The sequence below is a fragment of the Bombus pyrosoma genome, linkage group LG5 (assembly GCF_014825855.1).
Source record: "Bombus pyrosoma isolate SC7728 linkage group LG5, ASM1482585v1, whole genome shotgun sequence".
Lineage (NCBI taxonomy): Eukaryota > Metazoa > Arthropoda > Insecta > Hymenoptera > Apidae > Bombus > Bombus pyrosoma.
In genome coordinates, this window is record NC_057774.1 from 2,128,974 (window position 1) to 2,141,217 (window position 12,244).

A 12,244-nucleotide genomic window follows, 5' to 3' on the forward strand; every position below is an offset into this window, starting at 1 on the left:
GGTAGCAAACAGTAGTTTGTATGCTCCACATAGTACAAACTTAGTATTATAGATACACACATAGGGCTTCTCGATATGCTGTCACTTGAATCAGGATTAGTCGGTACGTCGCGGCTCTACGATCTACAACGGAGGCAGTCACCAATTAACTTCGTATCTTGATATTAGAAATTTAGTAGCAGTCCCTTCCTTAATCAGATCGACCGGCTACTAGGTTTCGCCTATTTAACCGAGACGAATTGATTTTCGTGGCTGGAATTCATTAGTTCTTTCGGAGGCAATCTGATAAAATTTTGTCGTCGGAATATTTGTCAAATACAATACAACATTTTTAATTACAGCGTACAAAGAATCAATTTTTTAGCGCTATAGTGAGCCGCATTATATAAATGCAAATTGGAAGGTAAAATGGAAATAAAAATATGACGGCACAATCATTTGTTTGAATTGCAATATAATTAAATAAGAAGTATATATAAACCATTTAAAAGACCATAACATTGAGTTATGTATATACCGTAAATTACCATATAGATTCTCCAAGGTTTTCCATTTCGTCAAAGACGTAGAGAATATCCTCTATATCTACGCCTGAATTCTGAATAACAAAACGGAAGAAATTCGGTTTTTTGTGCAGTGGTTGATAATTGATCATCAAACTACCCCTTTTGATCATTTTTTCTTTTAACTTTGGTGCAACCTATTAAAATAAATAAATTTTTATTAGATATATATTCGTGATATATTATCCTTGTAATATTTTAAGCTTTATACATTGATTTATCTTCAAGAACAAACATTGTTCTATAGAAGTGATAATCAACGTTAGATACATACGTATTTTCAGGTTGTCAGTTATTAACTGCTAGTAAAAGCGAAATGATTGTTATAAAGTGAAATTTTTATCTCTTATCTGATAAGGATAAGACTGCTTATCTACCATAGAAGGTACAGATTTCTATTGTATCTATCATCGATACCATATTTTTTAATTAACTTATAAAAATACGAAATACGTACTTAATGATCTTATACAACATAATTGCAACTTAACTGTTCTTATAAATATATTACTAATAAAATATACATAAAAAAAGAAGTATTAATTCCATTTTGTAGAGAGTGATTAGCGAATTGTATGTAAAATTAAAAAATTCATTTTACGAATTTATATAAGTAATTAAAGTTTGTTAACATTATTTATTGTCGGTGACTTAATTTATATATTATAAAAAACGGTTTAGAACTTAGATGAAATGCACATTTAAAGTGATTCTAAACATTCTTAAAACATTAAGTATATTTTAAAAAACTGTTTAAATGTATTACAAATATGTGTATATGTATAACAATTTTCTATACATTATATCTGAATATTTCATCGTTCTAAAACATCCCATTTTTTAGTATTTAAATATTACGATGAAAATATCAAAAATTTAATCAACTTACTTCGTTTAATCGTTTTTTGTAATCGTAAGCTGAATTCTGAATTCTTAGATATGGTGGAATAAACCAGAAACACACATTTATAAAACACGGTTCCGTCACTAATTTAAAGCCATCTCTTTTCTCAACTTCTTCTTTGAAGAGAGCTGAAAGTTTCATTAAATGATCGACATGCTTTTCAAATCCTGAAGTACCCTGAAACAAATTTGCTATTAGTTCTGTAAGTAATATATTCAATTCTCAAGAGATAAATAAATGATGACAGAAATTATTTCGATTTTATATAATATAAAAAATATCAAGAAAGTCAGAATTACTGAGTTATTAAACTTTTCTTCTTTGATTATATTAGAAAACATTAATGTTTCTTAAGCATGGTACTTTCAAACCATGATGAAAGTAGCATTAAATTGCGACTTCCCACACAATAAAAGAGTAGAATATAAGAATTTGAGTATCCTCATTATCCAATCTAACGTAACTACTATTTATAACAAATTTATATCATTACTAATAAATTTCTAATAATTAGATAGATGTATTGATAAATCACAATTCATTTAATTCTTGTGGCGTGTCAAAAGAAGGAACTATACACATATCTCGAAATAACTAACGAAATAAAATATATATTTTCCAATAATATTTTTCATTTTTCTAGTAATTATCATCAATAATATTCTATTAACAAATAAAAAGGAATAATACAATTTTTACGTGTTTCCAACAAAGAAGAAACAAGAGTATAGATACATGTTAGTTTTTCTATTGACATGTATGTTGGTGGATGTCATAGGAGTCAGTAAAACAACTTCATTTGTGAATAAATACAAAATACTAGTACTCAAAACTCTGTTACACTAAACTATAGTAACATTCTGTCTTAGTCTTATCTGTGATTCAATTTTAAGACATGTTAAATTTGATAGAATTACTGAGAATAAAATCTGAATTATAATACAGATTGGAATGCTACTTGTTAAGCATTTATCAAACATCAGTATTATGATTTAAGAATTTATTATTCAAATCTTTAATATATATATATATATTAAGAATATTATAATATGTATATGTGTGAGTGAGGGATGAAAACCTTGAAAGTTACTCGTCTAAATCCACTGCTATCGTCAGACTCTCTTGAGAATTTCAGGAGATTCTTTTATGATCTTGAAAATGCACTGAGATAGATGCAGTATGAACATTCTTCATTCCTAACAGGGGAAGTTAATATATGCACAAGTATACTGGTAAACACTTGAAACATAGCATACAGACCCTTATCTCATACGGAGTGCATCGTAGCACTTGCTTAAACCACAAAGTACAAGATGCACAATTGTAGGAAGATCGGGGGAAAAAGTGCTACCAAGGCTAGTTTTTCACATATTTGCATAAGTGGTTAACACTTAAAGATTAATAAGGGAAGGACAGGTACCTATGTATCATACAAGTAGGACTTATGTTGTGTTCGGTGCATATGAAACCTTGCTTGGAGTTCGAAGAAAGAGTATCTCTGAACAGAAATTATCTGTTAGAAATAAACTAAATGATTTTATAAAAACAAAGATAATTTAAACCAGATATTTCATTCCTGAATTACCTTAGCCTGCCACATGAACCAAAATTTCAACACATCTGGTCTGCGTCCACACTGCAAATACTTATCCCCAACATCTAGATCTCTAGAATAAAATTTATCTTTTTGAAAAAGATAAGGAGCCTCTTTAGAGTGAGCTTCCTTAAAAATGCTTTTGTGTTTAGACAAAAGTAAGGAGCATTGTTGAGGAACGGCCAACAGTTTGTGCGGATTAAATAGAATAGAATCTGCTCTTTGTATTCCTCTTAAAAGTACACTGTGCTTTTTGCTAAATACCAAACCACCTCCCCAGGCTGCATCTACATGCAACCACATACCGAATTCCTGGCAAGTATCTGCAATCTCGATCAATGGATCGAACGCGCCCAAAACCGTCGTTCCTAAAAATAAACATACTTATTAGCAATTGAACCCGTGTATTTATATTACATATCACTATTACACTATCGTTCAACGAACCTGCAGTAGCAGTAACACAAAATGGATAATTTTTCTTTTTTTGTTCCTCTAATATATTAAATCTCAAATCGTTGACATCCATTCTGCCATAATCATCAGTCTTTATGAGAACAACTTCTATATCGCAAACGTTTCCCCACTTTGAAATCGAGTAATGCGCGTCTTCGGATGTAAAAAGCACTAGCTTCGTAGATGGTATATTTTTGTTCTAAAACACACAAAAAAATAATGAATATTAGTTATTACAGAGTATAAATATTAAATTCGAAATGTTAGTTACAAAGCTTCATAAATACGTAAAAAAATTTCAGAATATGTACTTCGTTATTTTTTATTGCATTAAAACCATTAATCATAATTATTAAACGTTATTATAGCTTACATATATTGAAGATAAAAATTCTAAATGATATAAAATAAATGAAATGTCGAAGATAAAAATACATATACAGGGTGTCTCGTTTTTGTATTCTCTATATTTTATATTCCGCGTTTTTTATATTCCCTGTACAAGAAGGTTAAGGTACCTGTGTGTGAAATGCTTACCACAAAAGTTATTTTAGTTCTAATTTCACCAAATTTGAAAGACAGCGGGACATAATAAACTACTCAGTATCTTTCCTTGTCTCTCATATGCAAAACTTTATAAGATTAAAGTAATTGTTAAATTAAGCATTTGCAGACATAAATACATAATACTTAATGAAGAATATGATCATGAAAAAGAATGTCTCACATCAGCAAACGTGTTCCCTTCGAACCAATTAATTCTTCATTGCAATTAACGGAGAAATGGTTTTGTAGCAGAATTATTGAGACACTCGGTACATCTTTCACTCTGTACAAAAAAATTATAATTTTTAAGAACTATTATTACAAAATAAGTGACTATCACGGACGTGAAAAAACCTGTTCTATTTATTCCGTCTTATCATATAATCTTATGACCAATAATCTGCATCTCCAATGGATACCACGGTTATTATCAGGCAATACTCTTAAATAATTTAGAATATGGTTTTATTGCTACATTAACCAAACGATGCGATATCAGCGTTGTTTATTAAGGTAATAATTACTCACATATTGAACTTTCTTCCTGAACCAAAATCGAGCTAAGTTAATGGCGGTACCGTTAGCGAAGGAACCTCCTGGACAAAAAAGACCGTCTCCGATAGTAGTACCATTTTCTTCCTTGTAAAACATGCTTAATAATTTTGTAATCACGGTGCTTTCCATTAATGTCAAAACCGGTGCCACCTCGTAAGTATACACTGAACTGTTCAACGCGTCTGTGAGCCATTGTCCGGCTAAACCGTATGGATCCAATCTAAATCAATTTTTATCCAATAACGCGTATATATTACATTTCCTAGTTTCAACAGCAAGTAACAAAGTTACGTTCAAAATTTTTTAATTATTCATGTTAATAATTAAACCTTGCAAAAAATGTCATTTAAATTCTTAATCATATTTTATAGGAAATAAAACGAATCGTAATATTAATGTTGAGAATAAAATAATTATACACATAAAATTATTTTACACATCGATTTGTTACGTGCTTTTGCGAATATTAAAAATAAAATTCAAAGTATCGTTAACATACATGCAATATGGAAGTAAATATACTTAAAAATCATTGATCATAACTTTCTGTTTCCGTAGTATACAATCTTAATATGCAAAAGGCACAGACTTTAATTAATACTAAAAATTAATTTATTATTTGTACCTGAACTTTCATTAGGAAAAAGAAAACTTCATAAATGTGATATAATTTAACACTTTATAAAAGGTGCTGGATTTTGTTTATTCAGATCTGACTCATAAATTTTTCAGATCTAAAATAATACAAATAATAATATGTACTATTAATGAATTTCAGACGTTAGAATATATGTTTCATAAGCATTTGGTCAAATTATCCAATTCTTTGCAAATTATAAATAATTTTTTAAATGATTTTTATTCGAAACGAGACATGCTCTTATCGATATCTCACCCAGAAAATAACTGATTCATAAAATAAGGATGGCCTGTCTTAACGCTATACTTAAAAACCTTAGTTGCGACCTCCAGAAGGCAATCTTGATTACGGGGCTCTTCCTGCAAATTAAGATTTATAATATCCTGCAGATGACCCGGTTCTCTCCATCTCAACACAGGATTTTCACGGGACACACTTTCGAAGGTGCAATCGATCAAGGTTGTGATAAGATTCTCGAGAAATTCTTTGTGCCTTTCGACGCATGGTGTGCTCCGCCAATCCGACATTAAAATGAACGCTTCACGCCAAAAAACGTAGTGAAATGAGAAAACAAAGTTGAAGCGAAAAACGTACTGATTCGCTCGCGATTGGCTCCTATCATATATAAGCGAGGCACAAGGTCCTCGCAAATTTACGCAATTGCGCTTAATAAGGAAACAAAAGAGTGGTATTCGCGGTACGAAGTTGATGGGACATAGGGAACGATTTGCATTGGATTAAATGCGCGAATACGTTATGCAAACTAGCCTCGCTGTGATTGACTAACGTCATCGATCTTGGAAATGAAGAGTTTCAAAAAATAAAATAAGTGTTTCAATGTCGTTTGACATTTATTTAAAGCTTCAATATGTACAAAAATTAGCAGAAAAATATGTATACATGAAAGAATATAAAATTACACAGAGCAAAATATGCTTTGTACTCAGTCATCAAACCCTTGCAATTCTCTAATGCCTAGGAGAATTAGTTTGATATGAGCGTTTATATTGGCTATCTCTTTATGAAAATGTTTAATTTGCTGTTCCAGTAGTTTAATTCGAACATTGATAACAGCCAGAGCATCGTGTAAAGAAAATTCCATATAATACCCTAAACCAATATCCAATAGAATTGTAGAAGCATCGGGAATGTGTGCTTCAATAAAGAAATTTTGTCCAATATCTACTTGAGTTTTAAAGCCACTTTTATCAAAGCCATTGTTTTGGAGGGTAGTTATCATACCCTTTAACTGAAGAAACTCTGCAATTTCTCCATTCTTAGTATCGAGTCTCTGCTCTAATTTAGCAAGATCCTCCTTCAAGACATCATTGACAAACGTTTCAAACTTGAAAATCTTTTCCTGAATATTAGGATTCATAATTGAGCAGCCTGGACGACATAAAAATTATAAAAATGTTCCATTTTCATCCCATATTATTATAAACTTCATAATATCAAGGAAACTAAATAGTGTAAGTATATAGAATATAGGTTATGATAATTTCATAGAATATTGTTATGCACAAGAGGTACAATTTATTATTAGACACACTTACTAAAAATAAATCTAAATAATAGATCCTTTCAAAACACTCACTTTGTGCTATTTATGACCAATTAATCGCATACAGAAATAAAATATCGACGACTGTTGAGGTTAATATACACATAATAATCAACTAGCAGCTTTTATTCTAACATTTTAAACAATTGCGAATTATATTACGCGCACACAATGCAGTATTTTATACCAAAATTTCCGGAGACACAAGAATCATATAAATACACATTATTCGAATAAAATACACTATTATATTATTTGCAAAGCACATCTAATTATACGCTCGTGAAAGTGCGCCAAATGTGCTTCTAGCGGAAGATGTCGGGAACTCTTACAGTCTCAATGGTAAAACAGATCCCTGCCACAAAAAAGAAAATTATATTTAAAAAAATTATACAAAATACTTCTTATAACTTTTACAAAAAAGATTAAGATAAATTAAAGTAGAAAATGGTAATTTTTAATAACATTAGAATTATTCATGCTGGACATCGTATTAAACCAGTTATTCATAATTAAATTTGTAGTTAGAATCATCGATATAGAAATTATTTTGCAGTGCATTAAATTACGAATATCTACAAATTAGACGATTTCGATGTTTCCAATAATTAAATTTGTTAAATATAATATTTATCAGGATTCTACATGACACACTTGTCGTTGAATTAGGAAATAGAAAAATCGTCGAGAAATCCTCGATGCGTATTATCGTCCCGTTAGAGACACTATCATTGTCAAATGAAAGCACAAGTAGACGTCATAGTGCGCGCATATCTGGGTTGCATTAAAATGTATGAATTGACCGGAACGAAGGTTTAATAATTCGGATTCGACCTCCAAAGAGAAGCTGCCACCATTACACCATATTAGTATTTTATTAATTGACTCGATAATTCGATAATCTGGGAATGCCATAGCCGTTTAGTGTCATTGCACGATAGCACGTGATGTAAATTAACATAGTTGCCGGTGATCGCGCTGCGATCACGCTTACCTTTGCCCATATGATCGTACTGTAAATTCAGTCACGCGCAGATAATTCCTACAATCAGCAATTTAGAAAGCACTATGGAGGAGCTGTAAAAGAAGCTGTTCATTTCCATATTCCGTGTACTGATACTGTTAAAACTAGTCTGATTTATGTATATCGTTCTTAGACTCATTTTCATCGGAAGAATCTTAACAACTTTAAAATAAAATGAACATTCGTGTAGAAATTATTAGTAATTATTTAGAAAGCTGTCGCCGCCTTCTAGCAGTTTCTTAAATAATTAGAGCAAGCCTACACGTATCTATAGTACTTGTTATGATATTTAACGTATTAAATAAACATTTGCATAACTTCTATTTCTCCAGTTGTATCCAACCAAACTTATTAGTAGAGAAATAGAGCACGAGCAAAGATATATTTCACTTATTAAATATCAGAACAAGTATTCCACACTGAATATTTAATAATAATATCATACAATATTTTTGTATCATACGTGCATTCTGTGCATTTTTGTACCTTTAGATTGTCCATAAATGCATAAAAACCCACAGTCTACTCATCACGCAAAATATTTCTTTTAGTTAGTTCTTTAAAACTTCAAACGGCAGAAGAATGGTCTCTTTCCTTCTGCAACAATCTTGATAGGGGAAGAATAATAATAAATAATAAACCGCATTCCGCAACGATGATTGATATGAAGAATTGCATGCTATAATACTTCTGAGATTCTTCAAGGCTATCGAGATTCGAAATACTCAAATTAATCTTATAGCAGTATCAGTATAAGATTGGTAAGCGTTGGTGCGTATCCACAACCACGGATTTCACCTAGGAATCCTATACGTATGTATGTTGGCAGTTGTTCCACGTGTTGGTCATGCATAATCTAGTGATTTCGACTAATATCAGCTCGAGAACAGAGATACTGCAATATAGAGTAAAAACATTTCTTAATTTTGAAGATGCACATTATAAAATGCTTTGTTTGATCTTGTTTAATCTTAAACGGTATTCTTACATTACTTAGCCTTCATCGAGGCGAACAAGCATCAATTCTTGAGAAATTCCATCAACTTAATAGCGTGCTAAGCCGAACCAGCTTGCATGGATCTTGATCACCTTCGGGTGAAATAAGAACCATTTATGCATATTGATAACTTTACCCCTTGTTCACTTTTTGTATCGGGATATGTATCCATTTTTTCGACAAGTCGGGCGGTAATTCACCGAGGTTGGAGTTTTCGAAAATTCAGACCAAGGATATATGATTGCAATGTACTTTTTATTATTTAGCCTATGCACAGGATGAATGTGCGAGTCTAAATTGTAGATGAACAGGATTTTGTATTGTAAAATCGAAGACTTACGGAATTTTTAATTATACAGTTACATACTCGAAAAATTCTGAATGATAATTCTATAGAATTACAGAATTACATTTTGAATTATACGTAGAATTAGATTCGAACATAATCGTGTATTGACAAAAAGGGCGAAGTAGCGTAATATATATTTAAAGATAATAATTCGGCATTCACGATAAAAGGTCTGTTGTGAGTTCTGGTTTGAAGGCCAATCAAGCAGCTTCAAGTAAATTAATTAATTCACGAAGCAATTTGCTAGCATGACAAATAAATTTTAAATGAAGTCTCCGTTATATCGTGGTGAGATTGCTGTTTCCTTTTTAAATAAGCGATGCGCATATTGTGTTGAATTTGACCGTGACTATAAGATACTCACAATGGTAAAAGAATGAATCGTTTTATTGACAATGTCGAGGATGAGGGTCGCTTAAATAGCAAGCTATAGAGGAGTTTCAAAACATCGCGTTCAGCTTACTATAGGGTGAATCATAATACGTAATAAGAAAACCGAATTTGGAATGTAAAATTTTTTTAAATACGCGATGTAATTTTATCGTATTGCATATAAGACTAATTTTATTGTTTAAGCTTGGATTAATCAAAGTGTATGGAGTACCGTTAAATTCATTAATGAATGGATGTGCCTGTTTTCGGATATTTAATAACGTTACTGCTTTCGATATTTAATTTATATTTAAATAGCTCTAAGTGCAGGTGTACACTGCACACGCATTACAAGCAAAGTATACGCTGTAAAATCGTGTCCGGTATATCAGAGGATGAATTAGCAATATGTGCTGGTCTCCACGGTACATTTTACAGGCAGTATACTTTTGACAGCTAATTTAATGGGAATGAACATCGAGCGACGTAATTATAAGGCGATAGAAACGGAAAGGAAATTGAGATAATAACCAGGTTGAAGGGCTACTTTCCTTAGAGATGACATTATCGTTTAGGGATATGAAATCGTAGACAAGGAAAATTGATCTTATTGGTAACTAACTATTTAAAGGAATTGATGATAACAGCCATTTAATATTTTTCTCTTTTTTTTTACGTAGGATATACTGACATGTATTTGTTAATTGTAACTTGTCACTTGCCGATTCGCTGACATTATTAATTAGTAAATTATTGTACAAATTAGAAGTTGCAGTAATGATCAATGATGTCGTTAATTACGATAATCAGATTGCGGATATTTACTCGTTTATAGAACATTTAAATCGTTAGAAATCTACAAGATATAGGTAATATAACAAAATGTACGAAATATTCTTAAGAAATGTAATTTCAAAGCTTTTAGTATCTATTATAATGGCTACACTATATAGTATACTATACTATACTATACTATACTATACTATACTATACTATATTATATTATATTATATTACGTAATTTATATAATAGTTACGTTATACTATATTACACAGGAACAACATGAAAAATGAAGCAACGAAAAGTGCTTCTCGTAAGTGTAACATTCACAGTCAGATTTTAAGACAATTCTCAAGATTCAAGACAATATGCATATAGGATTTTTATACGCGAGTCACCGATTCTAGTAAAATACTATAATATATTATGCATAGAAACTTAATAAAATCTATATTTATAACTACGGATACGGAAATCAATCAATTATCATAAAGTATACCATGACAGACGATGTAGATGGTAGATAGCAGCGGTTCTGGCCGGTATAGTGGATGAACTAGAAAAAGGAAAATCTGTTAATACATTTCGCATACATTTATTACAACATGAGAAACCGTTAATTCAGATAAAATATGAAATGACATTCTGAAAGATGGAATAATGCAAATTGTTCGAAAAATCGACGTGTAGATATTTAAACAACTATAGATAATTACTAGGAATGCTATTTTCTGCGTAGATGTATTCATTTCCTAAAGCAGTCGGAAAACGAATATCAGGCATTCAATTTTTGATAAAACTTTAATGTTTTATAGTCGAAGGGGAACGGGGATATTATGCGATACTGAAAATCAAATGACTCTTTATCAAGATAACAACGTGGGAATCCGAGGTTTGGTCGTCATAAAAAATATATGCTACCGGTGAAGGGTTAACACTTCGTTATCCGACACCGAGCAATCACCTATCTCACAGCGAATATGTTTCCCATCGAAGCTGACAAGAAACGACGACACAAGGACGCACGTGTATAAATGTGTATATCTGCGTTGAAGAGGAAACACGCCAGGCGTTGTAACCGGTATATGCACGAGAATATTCACGTATAGGCCTATAAAAGTCTTCGCAACGTTTAACTGCGGCGTCCCAGGTATAAACTAAGGACTATATTGCTTATATAATGCAGAAATATACTGCGGCTAAGGCGATGCAACGCTTTCATACGTCTCGTACCGACCGACCAACTCTCATGGTTTTCCTGCACTGAAATTTCCTAGCTTCTCGATTTACTTTTTGTCTCTCCTTCCACTATTAACATTTTCTTTGCTCTTTGCTCGCTCGAAAAGGGTCGAGGGTACAGACTTTCTTGCGTTTCACTATCTTATCTTCGTATTGATATTATCAATTGATATAACGCGATATAGCGAGTTGAGTACGAATAGATAAATAAATATGGCATAGGTAAGAACAATGATGATCTCTGTGCAAAAACGATTTGCTGAAAATTTCAAGACTGCTTCTCAGAATGAATTAACATTCATATTGTTATTTCGTTAGTTTTACTCGTAAAATTGTAATATGTACATCTTTATGTACTATGACATTTAAGTTATCTTTCATTGTAAGTATGGAACATTGTAATATCATGATGGTCTCAAATATGTACGCATACTTGACAAATATTAATGAGATATGTATACGTGTAGATTACGTGACATAATATGTTGAATGTAGTCGAATCAAAATTGGACACTTATTACAATTAGTACAATTAGTATCGCGTACGAGATACCTCGCGTTTCTTATTATATCGCTGCGGCTATTCACCAGATATATGTCGTTTTTTGCATTCTATCGTTGCGGGTCGTTGAAGGGATATTTCACATTTTATATTATCGAT

General features: G+C 31.5%; 2 protein-coding genes across 4 annotated transcripts; both read right to left on the minus strand.

Annotated features, from left to right (window-relative positions):
- Window positions 1-437: 437 nt before the first annotated feature.
- Window positions 438-5,948, minus strand: LOC122567417 (cysteine sulfinic acid decarboxylase-like). 2 transcript variants are annotated; one of them, XM_043725886.1, is made up of 6 exons: window positions 5,514-5,948; window positions 4,592-4,838; window positions 3,509-3,716; window positions 3,053-3,429; window positions 1,453-1,644; window positions 438-700 (listed from the first exon to the last, which is right to left on the minus strand). In XM_043725886.1, exons 1-6 carry the CDS (start codon window positions 5,783-5,785, stop codon window positions 524-526), a joined length of 1,473 nt encoding a protein of 490 aa, XP_043581821.1. In that variant the 5' UTR covers window positions 5,786-5,948; the 3' UTR covers window positions 438-523. The 2 variants fall into 2 exon arrangements, with proteins under 2 accessions (XP_043581821.1, XP_043581822.1); XM_043725887.1 differs by lacking the exons at window positions 438-700; window positions 1,453-1,644 and adding an exon at window positions 2,888-2,965.
- A 142-nt stretch (window positions 5,949-6,090) lies between these two features.
- Window positions 6,091-7,136, minus strand: LOC122567420 (protein UXT homolog). Of its 2 annotated transcripts, none has more exons than XM_043725891.1 (2): window positions 6,815-7,136; window positions 6,091-6,647 (listed from the first exon to the last, which is right to left on the minus strand). In XM_043725891.1, exon 2 carries the CDS (start codon window positions 6,634-6,636, stop codon window positions 6,202-6,204), a length of 435 nt encoding a protein of 144 aa, XP_043581826.1. In that variant the 5' UTR covers window positions 6,637-6,647; window positions 6,815-7,136; the 3' UTR covers window positions 6,091-6,201. The 2 variants fall into 2 exon arrangements, with proteins under 2 accessions (XP_043581826.1, XP_043581825.1); XM_043725890.1 differs by having other exon boundaries at window positions 6,856-7,133.
- Window positions 7,137-12,244: the final 5,108 nt, after the last annotated feature.